Here is a 20461-nt window from a genome sequence, read left to right as displayed (position 1 = left end):
AAGTTGTTTTCTCTGGAAGCATAGACTCACATCCAACCAATCCATGTAAAGTGACCCAAAAAAAATTGTCCATGTTGCTTGATTGACTTCAAAATTTTATATTGTTTTCCAGTTTTAAAGATACTTCCATTATTATTAATTATAATATATTTTTTCTATGATTCACCGCTTTTACATAATTTCAGAGATATTACAGTATTTATTTATTTGTAGAAATGCAAAGGAAAGAAACAAGCAAATAAAATTAAAACAAAAAGAACAAAAAAGTGACAAACAAGATAATAAATACTACTACAACAATTCCACTTCAAACAAAATGAGTTCTAACATATGATTTTCAAATTTATCCTCGACACAACAATTTTAACAAAAGTTGGAAAAATTAATGAAAATGTGCGTGTACACATTAAAATTTGTGATGTGAAGTGTGATATAATAAAGCATAATATGGCAAAAACTAATGTGAAAACAAGAGAAAATTAACGTCCTTTAACAAAGTTGATGGGTTATAAATTATTTAACTTGTAACAATAATAAAACTATTAATAATTCACAACAATGTAAAATGGAATGTTCAATAAAATAAATAAATAAACAATATAGGCCTACATGTTTTTGAATAATAACAATGGAACAATAACATTATAAATCTAAGAGAAATAACAACACAAATTTAATAATAATATGAACAACAAAATAATGCCATGAGAGGTTTGAACGAACAAAATAAGGAAATACAATGTAATTTCTGATTAGCTTATAGCTTAATCCCCTACAAAAGAATTAATTTCTCCAAAAAATTGCAAATATTATTAAGTTCAGTTAGCCTTACAGCTCAGATGAAAAATATACCTACCCTAAATGTTCATAATGGTGAAATCGTTTGTCGATGCAAGGAAATCTAAAAGTTAGGCTTCTGTGTTTCTTCAGTGTCACAAGCCTAACCTAACAAATAACTAACTTTTTGTGACTCGGTCAATCAAGTTAAATAAAATTACCTAAACCGCTAACAAAACAACAAATTAAGATTTAGAGGTTCTGACACAATATTTAATGATAACCGTTTTTTTGGTTTTTTTTCTTTTCAGTGAATGTGACAAATTTTTCACAGTTGCAGGTGACTGTGTGGAAAGCAGATTTCTCTTTAATAATTTGAAGAAACCGAAGTAGCCTAATCCAATGGAAATGAATTTTCCGTTCGGGACAACTTTTGCCGCAGGGCACCAGTTTACAACTGCCAAATTTGCTCAGCAGGTTAGTATTGTATGCCTAAAATGATTTTAGTTACGTACCGTTTGCTTATTTAGGCCTAAGTGATAACGTAGGTTTAGTTAATCTTATTATTTTTAGGCCTACTTGTTTCAACTTTCTAGGAAGTCAACAATGTCTTTTTCGCCACACTACACTGTTTTCATTGACTTTCCACAAAAGGATTTAGTCTGAAAAATATCTCTTTGCCGCATGCTTAAACTAATGGAATTTTATTACATACTACTGTACGTTACTGTAATGAGTTTTTACCAAACTTTAGCTGATTACAATTGGTATTAAGTTATAAACGAAAACTTAACATCTCTTAGAAGGGATGAGAAGGGATTTTTAAGTCCTGTAGTTGATAGGAATATATAACAGATTTGTAAAGTTTTTTTTTTTTTTTTATTAGGTTAGTTAAGTAGTATACACGGCAAAAATATCAAACTATGTCACTAGTCCAAAATGTGTTCACTGTAGGCCTACTCGTATGGTAAACACCTATTTTCCGGACTATCTACGTAATATAGGCCTAAGTACGTAATATAGCATAAGTATAAGAAATTGAAAACTCTATGCTTATTTTTTTAGTTAAAGACAAGATATTCATTTAATATTACCTGTACAAAATTAATTAGGCTACTTTATGTTTTGAATTTGTAAAATGTATTAAATCGTGTTAATATCAAAATGACCGAAAGGAAATGAGTCAAGAGGGCGACGTCAAACTATCTCATTACAACCATTGTTGTAATCAAACTCTCACTGAAACATTTATGCTTTTCCAAAATGTTATTGCTTCCATAATCTTGTAATCTTGTTTTATAGGTTATAGAATGTTATAGAATGTTATAGGTTATAGAATAGGTTATTTACCCATAGATTTATAGGTTATGCCAACTTTTTACTCAAAATTGTTTTTTTTAGAACTGTTTAAACCCTGCTCTTGTCACCATCCTACGCCTTTTAATTGTTGCTCAATGACACATAGCCTCTATGTCCAGATCCGATCCTCCTCGGAATCAAACCAGCATTCTCACTATTGAATATTCATTGAATGTATTCATTGTAATAGCACTTCTAGGTATTTTGTTGTTGTTAAGCTGGTAACATAATTTTAAGCTATATTTGCTCACTGCAGGTTGGTACCACTGGAGGAGGACAGGTGGTAGGACTGTTGAGTTCAGACGAGCAAGGAGTAACGTACCTAAGGCCAGTCGACGCTGGTAACGGAGCGTTCACAATAAGCCTTCCACAAGCTTCTGGGAACAACTCCCAACACAATCAGGTAGGCCTGACTAAGATGATTCAGGTAGGCCTGATTCTGATTCTAAACCTTTTTTGGTGTCAAGGTTGATTTTAGAAATTTTTTTTAACTTCTCCTTTTCTGAATAAAAATCTTAAAAAGGGTACGTATGTAAATTGATTGGAAAAACGTCTCTGATGGGATTGTTAAACGAATGGGATATTGTTGCTGTTCCGTGTGGCACACATGTTGATAGTTTTAACAACATTTTTAGAGTCTTGATAATAGTTTTAGCAAATGTTATAAAAACTAACAGCAACATAAAACTTTAGGGGTGGGCGAGGAGTGATTTGTCAATTTGAGTAGAGTCAAGTATTTGAGTAAAAAATTGAGGAGGCCTGTCGAGTTCTTCAGTTAATAAACTTAAAAATGATGTATAAAAACCTACTGTTTCTTTGATGTGTTATTAATTAAAGAGTTTCCCTTGAAAAACACGAAACGGCTAAAATTGAATTTCCTGTAAAAAGATATGTATTTGCTTAAATAATATGGCAAACGCTGCATTAAAAATAATGTTTAAATGGGTTTTATTGTAATTTTTAAGTTTCTTGTAAAATTCCTAATAAGAAATTACCTGTGTGGCGTTTTTACTAATGTCAGCTGTTTCTTGTGTAACTGGTATAATCATTTTTTTTTACCACCGATGGTCGAGGGCAACAATAAAAAAGGCTGAATATTTTACAAAAAGGTTTTTGCATTGTTAAAATTCAATGGGTACAGTAAACAATCTCAATATTTTTTACCCTAATAATAATAGTTAGTTAATAACCGTTGGTTTTCCAGCAACAAATCATGGCGCTGCCGATCAACATGGGTGGATCTGGCAAACCGGGTGAGATGACCCAGCAGCAACCTCTACAGATTCAAGTGGTGAACCCGGCAGATGGGTCAGGCGGGGAGAAGTACTCAATTCCTCTCACTCTGGCTCATTTTCCTCAAGGACAGGTAAATCTGCATTAATATGTTATAGATTGTGATAGTTTACAAATTGATACTTAATCCGAATTGCCTGAGGTGTAACGTACAGAGCATGCTTTGCCGCAGCAGAATAATTAAAATTTTTTTTTTCTAAAAGGGATTTGATTATAGACTTAGGTCTGTTTCCACACGTACCGGTATCCTAATCACATGATATATTTCGGTCTATTTAATTTCTGTAGAAATTATAGTTGGTTAATTAATGTTCTTATTTTGCTGATTTAAAATGTTGTTATACTAACAGAAATTTGCAAAAAATAAACCTTAATACTTTATTTTATTTACAGTACATGGGACTTTGTACACCCGATTCCAAATGTGGCTATTAAAGCCAAATTATCCAGTTAGAACATGCTCAGGATTATAAAGAGGATGTTTAGAATGCTGCAATCATTCAAAGCCAAATCAAACCAACACTACTTTAATTCTCGCTTTAAAAAAACTTTGTCATAAGTAAAACCCAAATTTACTAAATATTTTTTCAATTAAGTTATATTCATTGAGATAGGATACGTAGCTTTTCCATATTCCAGCCCTATACTTATCATAATATTAAAATGTACAATTTCATATGAATACAATCATTATTTTCTTCCTGATTTGCTAAAAAGTATGTTTGATCAGAAATTGACTGAAATATTATATTTTATTTACAGGGAATGGAAAACTTAGTCCTAGGTGTAATCGACCCAAATACACTCGCTGCGTCGGGAGGCATAAAAGTAAGTATTGTTTAACAACTTAATTTTTTTTATTAAATGTTTTTCAATCTGTGGTATTCCTTTTGTGTGACTTAAGGTGTAGTGTAGTTTTGTAAAGAAAGTATATCAATAACTATTATAGCTTACAAAACAAAATAAATCATTTTAGTTATAGGTTTCTTTAAAAAATTAGAAAAAAAACGGAGTTGTAATATTTACGAAGGTATACCAATAGTGTTACACTCAACGGCCGTGTACGGGAATGGTATTGAAAACTTACTTTTTCTTACCTAATTATTTTGTATAAAGAGGCTTTATAACACGAATAAGCAACCGATATTTGTCTTTTTTATCCTTATACAGAACCATTATCGCTAAATCAAAGTAAAATAATATTGACTAGTTTTTATTTAAAAATAAATCAATTTAGTTTGTTTCAAACTAGCAAGGCTTTGAAACCATGTTTATTGTAATGTAAGTAGGTAATATTTGTTTAGTTTTTAAAACCAGTTAAAATAGCATAATGTGAACAGTATTAACTGCTCTGGTCATAGGAACATAGTAATGGTATTTTGCAATCACTGCAATATCCTGAATATTCTCCTCAGTCATGGAAACATCATCATTCTCTTCTGCTGCTGTGGCAAAGTCTTGAATACATCCTGTGGTTGTTTGTACAACATCATTGTCTTCTACGAGTGCTGCAAAATCTTTATACATTCCTTGGTAACAGAAACAACACCATCTTCTTCCATAATCGCAGACAAATTCTGATCACCCCTCGCGGTGTTATGGACATCATCATCGTCTCCCGCAGTACACTGTCGTCTGCGGTAGTGACGCATGTATTTTTCGATTCAGGCTATCATAACAGACATGTCAGGTAGGCATTGATTCTAGACGATCAATTCTTGATACCAACACAAATGTCTAAGAATCAGTGGCATTGAGAATCGACACATCCCTCTAAATATTATTTCATTAGCATTTCAGTAATCCAACACCATTCCAAAATATTATATTGACATTAGGGCTGCATTAACCATAAGACCTTAGTCTACTGTAATTTTTGAAAAAACCTATTTTTAAGGGACACTTTCCTATTTTTATTTGTTGTAACTTTCTGTGGTAGGGAATTTTTTTATAGTTTAGGTATATTCTCTTAAATGCATTTGATAGTAATTAATAAAAAGTTTAAAGTTATTATTTTCTATTAGTTTTTTAACTATGTTAACTATTTGTTACTTTCCAGATGATTACATTGGCGTATAGTCCAGCGCAAGGGGGAACAGATGGAATACATTTACAGGTAATATAATAAGTCATACAATTAAAGTTTATGCGAATAAAACCGAAAATTATATTAAATTAAGAAGAAAAAATTAAAAGTTTAAATTTAATTTAAGCAAATTTAATTTCCATCAATTAATTAAATCCATTTCAATAACATTAGTTTTAACGAGTACTTAGGTTTGCTGCTACAGGGAGGGTAATAAAGTGTGTTTTAAGTAAAATATTAATAGCTTAGCATAAAATAAATAAATTGGCCAAGTTTGATCAAAACACACCCATGAACAAGCAAACTTCAGCAGTTTACTTATTCTTAATAAGAAAATAACAAGGGAATTTTAAATTTACAATTTTAGAATTGTCTTTGTAACAAATAACTGTACAAAAACACTTCAAGATATTATTATTATTATAATTTTTTTTTAAAGCTCTTCAAAATGAATCAGAGAGAAATTGGAAAATTGTATGTTTTGTGGGTAAAAATGAGAAAAACCTATTTTCACCCCTTAAATCCTGCCATAAAATCCCGTTTCCATGGTCCGATCACACTGGTTCACAAACTTGTTCGAATAAACGTAGGCTTATACGTTTGTACCAAATTTAATTGAAATTGGATAATTTATGCTTGAGTTATTGTGCCAAAAGATATATGAATTTGAACAGGTGGTGTTTTTGGCCTCTGGGGACAAAAAAGTAAATCGGTCCCGGGTTAAGGTCATACCATTAGATCTACAGTAATAGTTATTGTTTTTCTTTATTCCAACAGGAATTATATTAATTTAAACTTACATTTTCTTGATGTTTTAAGGTACCCATTTGCAACCAATCTTAGTTTTTACATAATTTTTAATTTTATTTTCTAGTTGCAACAAGCCGACGAGAATGGAGAAGTACGCCAAGATGGTGGTGATCAACAAGAAGTTCAACATCAACACCAGGAGGCGCAACAACAACATAACAATAACAACAGTAGCACACAGACCACGCAGGGAATGCACTGCGATGAAATGGTGAGCTTGGTGATGCTAGTTTATGAATTGTTCTTTCAATATTCAGAACAAAATCATAAACTAAAATATATTTATGACCGTTTTTTAAACTAATTTTTTTGATTCAATTTTTAGAATTGAAAACTTCACCGCGTTGTTTACTTACTTGATAGCACTAGTGTTGTAAAGTAACCTACCAATGGAGTTCAACAATTGAGAGAAAAGAAGTAAAATTGTAATGCTTCGAACGCCAGCTGGTACCAATTCAATTCCTGACCTGCCGACTTCCTGTTTTTATAACACATTCCTTACCTTGTTTGTTTGTAATGGTTTCATTTTCATATCTTAATTTTTAATTGATAATGATGATGATCTTATCTTGAGGCTTTACGGTACTAGGCCACTTACAATATATTTTTCTTTTTGTGTCATGAAAAATTTTGTCTATTGGTAAAAAGTTGTTAACTAAGTCAGTGCCTCGTACTACTTTTCCCTCTTTTGTCTGTTAAAAGTGACTCTTTGTTTATAATTTTGTTTGCGTTAAAAACACACTCGTATTATTATTTCTTTCATCTAATACAATGAATATACACTTGATGTCAAGCGAGTGCTACAGCTGGTTTGATGTAATGTTTTAAGGTGCTACCTGATGTCAAGCCGATGCTGAGCGAAGGCGAGGGGTCCAGTCAGGCGTACCCTGTCGCTGTGGTCGCTCAGATTACTCCGGACATGTTAGCTGTGCGACAGGAAGACATGGAGGGCGACAAGAGCCAAAAAGATAAGGACAAGGGAGGAAACGGTGAGAATTAACTTTTTACACCTCAACAGCATATAGACCTTTTGTTTTTACCGTTTTTGTTGTGTGTTGTTTTTACTTGACCAATTTTCAATATGTTGGTCTTAAATTAAAGGTATACACTCAAAAATTTGCTGCTGTGAAGCATTATCATTCATCTATCTACTGTCTTACTCAACAAACACATAAATTTGATTTTTATTTTTAATCATTACTTCAATTAAATATGTATTCAACCAGTTCTAATTACATTATCCTATATGCTTTGGTCTAAGAACCTTCAGTGAAATACCAGCTTTCATATGAGCAATTGATTATTAAGATCAGATGTACCTGAAGCATGTTGCTGAATCACGAATGAAAAAATTATTATTTTAGTATTTGTATTTATCTACAATCAATAATACATAGGCCTAACTCTATTTTTATTTTAGTTTTTTTAATTTGAGATATCGATCGTTTGAATCAGTTAACGTTCAAGATATTTTTGAAAACAATGTAATATTATATTGTCTTGCTTAAAAAAAAGTCAATTTGACATTATAATTTTATGATTATCATTCCAACGCTGCAGAACAGCAAAAGTTCTCTAGTTACTTGTTATTTTACATCTCTTACTTTTTGATTACTACTCTAGTCACTTATGTTACTTTTTTGTAACTAACTTAGTTACATTTCACATGTGTTACTGTTTGAGAACTAGTTAGGCCTACATGTTATTTTGGCTCTGCTACTTTTTAGTAGCATTGTTGGTTTAATCCTTTTATACCAGAACATGTAATTTTCAGTTCTTATACTTTTTGGAAGTTCTTCAATTCTCTTACTACTTGGAAAGTAGCTAAGGGCATTAACAAGTAAAAGCTATCCACAACTGTAATTCTTTGTTTTCAGATGATGGGAAGGTGATTACAGTCCAGGATGTGAATAGTGAGGCATTCACAGCATGGCAGTCCAATGCGGCAATGGCCGACTATTTGCGGAATATTCAATCTGCCAATCAAAATGCGCTTAACATATCTCACTTCCTTAAGTTCTCCGCAGAAACTATCAAAAGGGAACAGGTAAAGATCAAAAGGCCTACAGTATTTTCTGGATCATATGCTATACTGGCAATGCCCAGTGTTTATATATTTAAAAAAAAAAAACATTTAAAATCATACAGAATAAACCATTTTGAACATAACCATCCAACCGGGTTTAACAATGATTTTCAATACCCAAGACATTGCCTCTGTTTATTTGAAAGATTCCCTTTTAATATGATTTTAAGACTTAACAATAATCTACCTGCCAGAATCAAAGAAATTTAAGGAATCTCAAAATTTGAAAAATCTTTTAAGTCCTATCTTTTATCTAAAGTGGATAACTCCGATTGTTTGTCTTTGATCCTTAAAGATAATTTATATTATGTCTGAACATATTTTTAATATTATTTATTTACTTCACTTGTAAAAATATTGACAATGTCACCTGTTTCCCCAGCTGTGCTGGAACATTAGAAATGGACATTTATTGTGACAATAAAGTTATGTTCTATTCTAAACAAATTATGTTACTGACTTGAAGCTTAAAGGTGAGCGTCAATGACAAAGTAAAATAATGCCCTAAAACTCTGTTCAATTTTACTCTTAAGACGTTGACTGCGGCCTACTGCTATAGCAGTAGCGCGGCACTGGCTCTGCTCGCGGCCTACTGCCTTATCAGTGGTGTGCTCGCCTGCCAAATATTGTGTCTGTCTGAGCCCGGCACTCGGCCGGCGACAATGTGATTGTTGAATAAAGATCATTTTGATTTGATTTAATTTCATTTGCCAGGCTGTAGCTTAGAATACGAGCTTTATTTTGGCGTTGGTTGGTACTAAACATTCCCGTAAAATCCTGTCTGGCAATGCTTTTGTCCCGTTTTTGGGGATTTTCTCAATTCCAGCCATATTACAAAGACTCTGGTTATTGATCCAGGCAGTGCTGCTCCCTTTTTTTTCAGTGAACTACGTCCAATTTCGGGGTAACGCAGAACAATCACCACTGCTCTTTTGTGATTCGTCTTACTGAGATATATCAATGCCAATAGCAATCGCTGATTCAGTAGCGGGTACTTCAGTTTAGGGAGCGCCTGTGTAAAGGTTTTCAGCAGTCAACGTGTTAATAGCGCTTAAAACTCATTTCTCCAGCTTTTATTTTGCTACGCTCTCTTTCCGTTCCATTCTACTTCCATAGCTGAAGCCAAAACTAATGTGAAACAACTTTAGTTATTTTATTGTTTGTAGGATCTCCAACATTCCTATTATACGAGGGCTGTCCATAAATTAATGTTTCCATTGTGCTCATGTAGCAGCTAAGCGATACAGCTCAAATCTGAGGCCATTGTCCATTATATACTATTTATAGGTGGTTTCCAACTCCTAGGACACAATTAGTCTCGTCATAGCATTTGAAAACTCCTTGAAAGAAAATTTACACTCCTGCCAAGTATAAATTGTGTTCTGTGATTTTATTTCAGTGGTTGTTAATAGCTATTGCAGTCCATTGCCAGTTGAAAGATGTCAAGAAAATATTTTTTTTAGACCTAGAAAATGTGTTTAAGGGGTGGAGGAAGTTCGGAAGTCGTCTTAAACATAATGATTTCCATGGCGTGGGCCAACTGCTGTTGCTTAGTCTCATTTGTGACCGTGGTAAAGGAAATTTAACGCAAAAAATTGATCATAGTGTAACTAAATAAGGGAGATTACTGATCAATCCTAGTACATCTCTATAAGTCTATCAAGGACTATGCAGCCCTGGAAGTCTGACACACGCTGATCAGCAAGCAAAGTTTCCTTACATTCCGATACCAATGAACACGCCTTCCTGTTGTGCTAATTTGAACAGAATTTTGCAAACTCTAAAAGCTAGAGCCCATTTTCTATGTCGAAACACTTTTCTGCACACATGTGTTTTCGAATATGTGGCAACAGTAATAAACAGGAATTTATCTTCTTTCTGGAGACACTTAATCACAGAAAATGGTTTGTACTTGGCAGCATCTATTTTCTTTCACAAAGTTTTTGAATATGTTAATGTGACTATTCCAATAGAGGTGGACACCATCCAGGGATGTAGTGGATGAAGAAAGGAAATCAATGTTGCTCTCAGATTGGCTGTGACAGGAGACAGCCCTCTGTGCTGTCTCGCCATATCTCTGTCTCTGGTCTGATTGTTTCCGTTGTTGCAGGCCATCGAAAGCAGTCCGCTGAGCACGGCCAATGAGAGTGAAGAGGCTACAGTAGATATGCAGCAGACTGTCGCAGGGGAAGAGCAAGCCGACCCCAACAATCCTGTGAGTAAAACTCACTCTACTGTGCTTATACAAGGTGTCTCGAAATTCCTAGAAGGCCCCTTTATTTAAGTTGTATACTGGTTAATTTAACTTAAGCATTTGATTTTTTATGGTCCTTAGTTTTCATATGTTCTTGTAAAAATGTCTTCCATATAAAAAAGATCATCTGTAACATCCCTTTAACGAATTTCCCATATAGGGAATAAGCTATTACCGTAGGTTTCATGGTAAGACCTGGGCCCATGACCGATTTACTATTTCGTTTTGAGGTCCCCAGAGTCCAAAAACTAAATCGTTCAGATTTGTATATACAGTATATACAGGGTGGTAAAAAAGTCCCTGGACAGTTAAATATTTAAAAAAATAATGCAGATAGAGCTACAATAATTAATACAAAGTTACAGGGCATAAAACTCTATTTTAACACATATTCAGTGATCCAATAACTCTTCAGGGGGACGGCCCACAAGGAGTCGGAAGAAAATCTTAAATGGAAGCATAGGTCAATATGCACATCAAATTAAAGGTCTTCTTTAGTAGAATACAATGCCGCAAACCGCACTTCAAAAGGTTGATCCTGCGCAAAATGGCAGATGTTCAAAGATTTCTTGAATCCGCCATTTTGAATCTTTGAACGACTGCCATTTTTTACTCAGGCATTCTTTTGAGCTTGAATTTACGGCATCGTAATCTACTAGTTGACCCTGCACAAAATGACAGTTGTTCAAAGATTCATTTAATTTACATTGCTATTATATGCTTTATCCTCAGGGCGCACAGCCCTAGGAATCGGAAGAAAATTGTTAACGTAAGCATAGGTCGATATGCACATCAAATTAAAGGTCTTCACTAGTAGATTACGATGCCGTAAATTCAAGCTCAAAAGAATGCCTGAGTAAAAAATGGCAGTCGTTCAAAGATTCAAAATGGCGGATTCAAGAAATCTTTGAACATCTGCCATTTTGCGCAGGATCAACCTTTTGAAGTGCGGTTTGCGGCATTGTATTCTACTAAAGAAGACCTTTAATTTGATGTGCATATTGACCTATGCTTTCATTTAAGATTTTCTTCCGACTCCTTGTGGGCCGTCCCCCTGAAGAGTTATTGGATCACTGAATATGTGTTAAAATATAGTTTTATGCCCTGTAACTTTGTACCAAGTATTGTAGCTCTATCTGCATTATTTCTTTTAATATTTAACTGTCCAGGGACTTTTTTACCACACTGTATATTAATATATATGTGAGTGTGTCTGTTAGCGTGATAACACAAGCAAAAATTATCCGATTTTGATTAAATATGGTACAAATGTGTAAACCTACGTTTATGCAACGAGTTAATTGAGGTATTTAAATCAATCTTTGTAACCTGTTTTGGGTATGTAAATAACGGTTTGTTTTGTTTTTGCTTTCACAGAGGAACCAAGTGAGTAGTAACATTTAAGTGAAGTGTTTCAGACTCAATATTCAGCGAATTTTCATTTTATATATTAATTTTACCTTTTAGAAAATAAAATTTAAGTTAATTAAACTTGGTATTTTCTTTACTGACAAAAAGACCTTAGCCTTTTGACAAGTTGATTTTATCTCTAATTAAAAAACTTAAACTTGTTTTAAACTTTCGCCAAGTAAAAAGAGGAATAATGATTTTAATAACTTACATATCCTGAGTATTCACTACAGTACTACTTTCCATAGCTTGTAAGCTATAGAGTTGTTTTAACGATGTATACTTTTATTTATCTGTATCTTATAAAAAGATAGGGCATTTGCCAGGAATTATTAAGGGAATTAATTTTTTTCTCCAATCTCCAGTGGTTGAAAAAGTGGTCAGTGACCACGAAAATTTCTACTTTTAATTTTGTGATGTTTTATGTGTCTCTATGGACTTATTTAAAGGTAAGCCTGCTTTCCTGTCAATTTCCTTTATTTATCTGTAAATATTTTAGTATATAACCTTTTTTGCAAATAATTTAACAAAGTATAACATTACACAATAGTTTTCCTAAGGTTTGAAAACTGCTAACCCAACTAACAAAAATCCATTCTAACCTCAAACTCTTCTTTCCTCTTTCACATTTTGTACAAGTTGACCTGTCTTTGACTGTCGCAGGAGGGCGGTTCGGCTCCAAAGAAAAAGAAGAAGTACAAGAAGAAAGCGCCAAAGCCACGGCGACCAAGACCAGGTCAGGTACACATTGCGACGGCTCTCGACGGAACGACTCTTTTCTGCTGTCCCGAGTGCAACATGGCCTACCCAGACAAGGAACTGTTAGAACAGCATCTAGTGGCACACAAGATCGAGCGCAGGTAAACACAGGAAGAAGGGATAGGGGGAGATGTGATGTAAATAATATAGGGCTGATTTTTTTCATATATTTAAGTAGAACAAGTATTTACTACTGAACGAGTTAAAAAGTTGAGGTTTTAAATTTATTTTATCATAGGAGTTATGCTACGAGTCTAAGAACAATTTCTTCTTGTTTTGTAGCATGTTTAGTATAATTGCAACGGATAATAAGAAATATTGGTTACAGTGAGATTGGCTGATAGTGACAAAATGTAGGTATTTAGTGTATTTACCTAATTAGGTACTTTGATTTGAACTTTTGGGCTTTTTGGGAAATTAACTAACTACTGGTATCCTTATTATTTTTATTATTTATTGTAAAGATCGTCTCAAATTTGTTTTAAAATGTATTATTTCAAGACCAATAGGTAGGTGTAGGTTTGTACACTTATGGAGACTGATTTTAAAAGAAAGCATAATTTTACCGAGTCCCCTGTAGAGGAGAATCCATTTTGTTTAAGAGTTGTTGTTAAAATAAGGTTGACATCTTTTTAGCAGTTTGGTTATCAATAAAAAGCTATTTATAAACACGTCTCAAAGTTTTTTGGACTCTTTATTTTCATTGCCATTTTCTAACATTTCATTGTGAGGAATAATAGTCCATCACCATATTTTAATGTCAACCTATTGTTAAATAGCATCATTAATATTTAGCTCAATAACATAATGACATCTTAGTCTGGATTTGGGCCAGCACCCTTATAAATTTAAGGTAAAGCAAGTTTACTTTTTGACTTTGAAAATTGTGCACAATTTGTATATCTAGCAAATTCCTATATTTCTTATATTTTTACATTAGCATTAATTGTGTGATGGAGAAGATAGTTTACTTTGACTTTTTGTGTTTCAGATTTATTTGTGACATTTGTGGAGCAGGACTGAAACGAAAGGAACATTTAGAAAGGCACAAGTTGGGTCACAATCCAGAGAGGCCGTACATCTGTAGTGTATGCTGTAAAGGTAATGTTTTGCATTCTCATAAATCACACTCCTGGAAGGCAGGGATTGACAGGATTGAATTTTTAGTTCAGGATTGGACAAGACGGGATTCTTTTCTCAATGCAAAAAGAATTGATTTTAAATCTTGTGTTAATATTATGCATATATCAATGATCCCAATAGGAATGGGTTTAAAACCCAAAATACACAGGGATAACAAAAACACATAACTTCAAAATTTTATATTCGGGGCAATTTAACTGTGCGACATCAGTCTACCCTTAGCTAAACCCAAAGAGGTATTTATAACGGACTATCTCTGCATTTTTTTAAACTGAAAAGTTTTAAAGCCTGATATGGTTATCAATAAAAAAGCCATTTAGCTGTATCCATAGGCTTACATTTTGTAGGTACTAACATAACAATGTCAAAATCGGCTGAACATATCCTACGGCCACGGTGCCATTGTAGACTTGTCTCGTAGTCATGGCACCATCGTCAACATGTTTTGTGGTCACAGTGCTATTGTCAACACGTTCCGTGTTCGGGGAATCATGGTGAACATCTCTCGCAATTACAGAGAAGCAATCCTCGTCTAAGGACGACCTCAGCGTCACTAGTGACGTGGCACAATCGGTGACGATAAATTCAAATCCTGTCTCAAAAATGTCGAATCAAATATAATCCCAATCCGATGATCTGGAATATTTTTCTCCAAAAAGTTTCAAGAAATTTATGGACCCAACCATTGTACTGGAAGATAACCAGATAGAGCTTAGGCTGGTTAGGTTATGATTACACTTTTAAAAAGTTTCATGTTTGACTTTCTTTTCTTAAAGACATTAGATGAAAATCTAGGTCCTTGAACAGTCTGTAATCTTTTAATTTAGGCACTAAAACTAGTTGCATGTTGTAGTTATTTGTGGTTAGTTTATCTCATGGTCATGGCGCCATCATGAACATGTCCCACGTCTCGGGATATGCTTTGTCAAGGTTATTTCTTGAAATTTTTTAAGGGAAATTCATGTGACTGAAAAAGGAGTTTTTCTTTCTATAGGGATCAAGCTTAGCTATCTTGTCTAAAATAAGAAGTGTATGGGACTTGACTTTTGAGCCAAGCCAATCCTAGGCTTAAAGATTGATTGATCATCAAGTAAGAAACTCAAGCTAAGACTTTGTTTCACTATTACCCATTAAGCATATATAAAGATTTCAAGGTTCAAAAATTCTATAAAGCATTTTTTTAAGCTCAGATAGATAAATTTTTAGGCTCATTCATTGTTTGAAGATGAATCTAAACATACTTCAGTTCCTGATTTCAGTCATCCTTATTTGCAAAAGAAGTTTTACTTTGCCTAACTCTATCTACTGTAATCCAAACAGTTGCTAAAACTGAATTGTTTGTTGCAGGCTTTAAGCGGAAAGAACACCTGAACCTGCACTTTGTAATCCACTCCGGAGAGAAGACGGAGGTTTGTCCAGAGTGTGGGAAGGGCTTCTACAGGAGGGACCATCTGAGGAAACATGCACGCAGTCATCTGGCCAAACGGGTCAAGGATGAACTGCAGCAGGTAAAAAATCCACTTCCGCCTAGTGTGGCTCCTAATAATTGACTCTATAGTTAGAGTAGTCCCATAAAATTCACCATACCTTGCCAATTTTTTTATTACGAAAAAATAGATGAAAGAGGCAGTCAAGGAATGTGCTAGTATCTAAAATTCTACTTTTACAATAGTCTTTGTTACTGAGATAGTTAAAGATAAAAGGTGCCATAACTCAAAATAAGTGGTTCTATCAGTTTGACTCGGTCAAAAAGTCTGCATGTTCGATAGAAATTAGTAATTAAGCGTCAGCGCAATCTGTCGGAGTCTTAATTCAACTACACGTATTTTGATTTCAAACACAGACTATAATTTTTACATGGGGATGATTAAAATGTTCCTCTCGTTCTATCAAAAATCAAAGGTTTGATTCTCTACTCCCATTTTGAAAGGACCAAAGATCTTTTTAAGGGCCTTGTTTTCAATAACGAGATCTTTTCTACTGGTTTATGTTCCAGATTTCTAAACAGTAGTACAAGTTAAGTCTAGTAATTGTTTTGTAAGTCTTATTTTTCAGAACTTGCAGCTTATTGCATACAAAGTCTTATTTTTTCTGAACTTTGCAGCTTATTTCATAGAAAAAAATGTTGTTCAGCTCTTATTCTATTAATGGAGTTATTTGAAGGCATTTATTGTCTGCAGGTCGATGGTAGAGTGAGCCATGAGTCAATGATCCAAGTGACAAATGTGATGGGCGCGACGCAGGACGAAGATGACAACACCGTCGTGTTGCCGGCTGCCGAGTCACATTCCGTCACACTTACGGAGTCACACCCCATCGCGCTGGTGCACCACCAGCAACATTGAGTGAGTAGGGACATTTTGCTTTCTTGTAGTTACCGTTACCAGTAATTCTATTGTGAACTTCATTGGGTGTAATTTTCACCTCCATATTTATTGAACATTAGTTTACGTTATCTAGGAATTCATTGTATTTTTATGTTGAATACTTAACCACTTTTTCTATGGATAAATTTTCTAGATTTACAAACACGTGGTTGCTTAAAAAAACATACACAAAAAATCTTAAGTTATTGGTTGGTTCTGCATTTAAAATTATTGCATAAATTCTGCGTGTATAAATCTGTTAAAACTCTAAATTCCCTCATTTACCATTGTTATAAGCTCAACTTGACCGCTATAGTAATGAAACTGTCACTGATTTTATAACGGGGTTACTAAGTAAATGGAAAGACACTAATTTGATCATTTAAATGTAATTTAAGACACAGGATCTTTGACCAGTTGATTCCAACCAATCAATCATACAGGTTACTATTGAACCAAATCTGAAACTTAGAGAACCTGTAGGATTAAGTAGGTGTATGTGAATACACAGTAGAACCCCTAATATCTACCTTGGTTTTACCAGTCCTTGGTTTATCCGGTCAATTTTCGGAAAGCAATAAACAAAATGTATTTCCTACGGCTACAAGATAGTTGCACACACTAGTCCCAACAACACGAGCCCTTTCACAGTTCGATTCAGCTTACAATAGTGTTACTATCGTCCTACAAATATTTACAGAATAAATAGCCTATTATGTTAAGTTGAAAGATATTATGATTTCATCTAAATAAAAAATTGCAGGGACTTCATTTTAGCTGTTAATCCTAATGAACAGTCATAGATGCCAAAGTAATCTATCTATTTTTACAGCCGGTTTGCCACAAGCTGTGAGGTAATGTCTGCCAAAGTGTCGTCTGCACTACCTCTACTGAACTGACGAACTATCCACCTTTCGCTTATTTTGACATCGAACCCAGGAAATGTTGATCATCAGTTGTACCACTATTAAACACTCAAAGCAGCATACGATTGAATCAATCTGCTGTGCATCTTCAAAACTACTAAAAGTGGCTCTGGACTGTTTAATACTAGTGTTTATAAACTGAATTGTTTTCGTCATGACTGCAAAACTCTACTTCTTGTCGATTTAGACAATTTCCAATGTTGGTGCTAACAAAAATTACTAAAACCAAAGGTCTGCAAATCCAACTGATTTTTTCAAAGAGATAATTCTCATATTTTTCATTTTAGGTTCTGAAATTTTCCAAAACTATACTGAGATTTATAAGTAAAAAAAATATATTGTAATGCATGATAACTGTATATAAGATTTAACTGAAAATGATAATCCATTTAAATCAGTAAGGGCCATAGAGAAAAAAGTGTATTGCAGATTTCTTTTCCAAAAGACAAAAGAAAAACTGATTGTGTCTTTTTTAAGGTGCGTACGTCATGTTCAGTTGATAATGGTGTAGATAACCAAATGTAAATAGAAAATACATTTTTTAACATGTAAAATAAGACGGGTTTTTAACAAAACTGCTTTGTTTAAGCACGTCCCTGCATAATCGATTCTAGTTTTTATTTGTGTAAATATTGATATATTTATATCATAATTTTGTTTGAATGGGTCTTCACCCATTACTAAATGCTTTATTACGTAACAGAAGTTTATCGTGTTGTTTTTTTATTGTTTTAGTTGTTAACGCAAGTTTTATTCTCAGCTGACTTCTAACGCACAAATGTTTCTACATTTGTTTCTTGCCTTTTAACAATTTGTTAGACAATTAATATTGTCATTCTTAGTTCTTAATTGAGTTGTACAATGAATTTAAACATTTGTTGGTTTTTAATTTTACCCTAAGTTTTGTTTAGAGCAATAAATTTTAATGGCCTTAGATAAAACAAAGGCTGGAATATGATAAAAGAGTAATAAGTCTTGGTGTAATGCATGTTTATTTATGTTAATCACATTTTAAAGTTGAATGATTGGCAGTTCAATTAGCTATGATGTATTTTAATATTATTTTTATGACTTTTTTCATCTTTATAGATTAGGTTTTCTGTCAATTAAGCAACTGATAAGTCAGCTGTAAGCAATTTACAAAATAGCATTTTTTGGATCAGCTGTTTTTTGAATTGTTGCTTGTAAATAATAAAGTTTATCTGTAAATAGTAGGTAGAGTGCTTCTAGCACCGATTTAGCTTTCTATTATGACTATTTAGGAAAGTAATATTATTTTATCTCCGGAAGTGTAGCAAGACTATGTCTTCCAATATTAGGACCCTCTAAGTTAATTACGGAGAATTTGTTTTTATAAAACAGCTGTTGAATCATTCTCTTAGCAGCTGATTTTAGTGAATGTATAAAATGTGTAAATTTACATTTCATTTTATAAGGAAAGAAAAGTATATTTTTACACAATTGACTATAACTACGATGTACATATGATATAGTTTATCTTGTTATTTTCACTGCACTAGTTTTTTATCCTGAATAATATAAACAATTACCATTTTTACATAATATATTATTTTTGTTACTACATAATCAATTAATTGAGTGGTCGTACCTGTTTTTGGATTAACATAAACACTTATTGTTTCACTAGTTCTTTTAGATCTTTGAATTTAGTTGCTACACTTCTTTTTGTATAACTGATTAGAAACATATTTATTAATCATTGTTATTTTCTTGTACATAATATAATGTTAAGTTATAAAAATAATATTGTACGATAACTCATCTATAGTTTTGGTCCAAAGTCTTTGGTTTTGTCTAAAACAGGTGTTTGTTGTAAGTGAAAACACAGGATCACTACAAAGTATGTTTTCTACAAGATTTTCTACTTTATAAAGTAAGTTATTACATTGGATCTGTTTGAAAAATTGAAAGAATTATGCCAGGTATACACTTAAACCCAAGTCTGGTTGAGGCGATATTTTTATATGTTTTCTACAGTGAAAGAACACAGACCATTTTAATTACAAAACCTCTTTTCCATATTAGAAGTCGGACCTAATTACACTATCCTGAGTAATATTTTGTAGTGTATTTTACTGACATCAGAAAAACTTCTTACTTTTGACAAAACATAAAGTTATCTAGTTATCCATTAAAAATATATGTTCTGGCAAAAACTATACAAACATAACTATTCATACAAAAAAGTTTCATATGAATATACTGTAGAAATAATATTAAGGTGTTGTGAAGCAGGTTTTCAACACAATTCTAACAATAACATATTTAACCTTAATTAATTATGATTTTACTGATCCATAAGGCATTAAATGTCTTTAAGATTTAGAAATGATAATATTTGTGACCTAAATTAAATGAGTTCTTTGAAAGATCAACTATTGATTGGATTTAGGTGTAGCCTCTATGTTTACAATAATCCCCATCAAAATTGTTTACCATAATTCCAATTAACTGGTGCTTACCCATAGTTTTGCCACTTACTTTTGTTAAAACTCATTTAAACTTGTATAGTTATTTTTCACATTATAACCAGTACAATACCTAACCAATCAAGATTTTGGACCAAAAGATTTTCTAATGTAGTTGATGTGTTCATTAACTCCCCAATTTTGAGGGGAAACATTTTTAAGGAAAGATTATTATTTTTGTATCTTCCCCATTCACCCTTTCTTCTAATGGTTTTGGTACTTTCTCCGACGGATAGAACCAAAAATGTTATTGTTTTATCCAGGTTTTTACTCTACTATTGTAAAAATTACTGTATGGTTTTTTTTAATAGAACGAACTTATCAAATAAAAATCACATGTTGTTAAAAATGCTATATATTATTTTCTACCAATACAGGGATGGTCTTTACCAACCTTACTCTTTGATATGGAACCTCCCTATTAGCTTATGGGTTGTATCAGGAAAACAAACTTTGCACATCTCTATGGCATAAAAGTACATTTTTTGAAGGTATCCCAATTTTGTCCGAAAACCAAAAAATGGACATTTAGGGGGCAACTCACAAATTTTAAATGTAAAGCCCCGTCAAGTGACACCTCATTTAAAGTTGTTTAGTTACCGGTACTTGTTACAGTAATACTAAGTTTAGTTTTCCTGGTACAACACATAAAAATGTTAATATCTTCCACCAACACAACATTTCTGACTCATCCCAGTGCTCA

The 20461-nt window shown here is 33.1% G+C and overlaps 1 protein-coding gene across 2 annotated transcripts; it reads left to right on the top strand.

Annotated features, from left to right (window-relative positions):
• Positions 1 to 1115: 1115 nt before the first annotated feature.
• Positions 1116 to 20101, top strand: LOC129001200 (myoneurin-like). Of its 2 annotated transcripts, none has more exons than XM_054428413.1 (14): positions 1116 to 1254; positions 2393 to 2539; positions 3341 to 3502; positions 4192 to 4257; positions 5489 to 5545; positions 6390 to 6536; positions 7155 to 7314; positions 8203 to 8372; positions 10522 to 10626; positions 12760 to 12935; positions 13826 to 13935; positions 15325 to 15485; positions 16158 to 16322; positions 17176 to 20101. In XM_054428413.1, exons 1-13 carry the CDS (start codon positions 1180 to 1182, stop codon positions 16320 to 16322), a joined length of 1701 nt encoding a protein of 566 aa, XP_054284388.1. In that variant the 5' UTR covers positions 1116 to 1179; the 3' UTR covers positions 17176 to 20101. The 2 variants fall into 2 exon arrangements, with proteins under 2 accessions (XP_054284388.1, XP_054284387.1); XM_054428412.1 differs by having other exon boundaries at positions 12739 to 12935.
• The last annotated feature ends 360 nt before the right edge of the window (positions 20102 to 20461 follow it).

Source organism: Macrosteles quadrilineatus, unplaced genomic scaffold (assembly GCF_028750875.1).
Source record: "Macrosteles quadrilineatus isolate MER2022 unplaced genomic scaffold, UCM_ALF_1.0 Scaffold_8__2_contigs__length_117827958, whole genome shotgun sequence".
NCBI classification, from domain to species: Eukaryota; Metazoa; Arthropoda; class Insecta; order Hemiptera; family Cicadellidae; genus Macrosteles; species Macrosteles quadrilineatus.
This window is presented reverse-complemented; position numbering and strand designations above follow the sequence as displayed.

What these genes read in the sequence shown, in the direction of transcription:
- LOC129001200 (XM_054428412.1), top strand. Translation starts at nt 1,180, where the DNA reads ATGGAAATGAATTTTCCGTTCGGGACAACTTTTGCCGCAGGGCACCAG. An exon ending in CTGCGTCGGGAGGCATAAAA is followed by an intron (nt 4,258 to 5,488) that starts GTAAGTATTGTT and finishes GTTACTTTCCAG; the next exon opens with ATGATTACATTGGCGTATAG. An exon ending in AAACTATCAAAAGGGAACAG is followed by an intron (nt 8,373 to 10,521) that starts GTAAAGATCAAA and finishes CCGTTGTTGCAG; the next exon opens with GCCATCGAAAGCAGTCCGCT.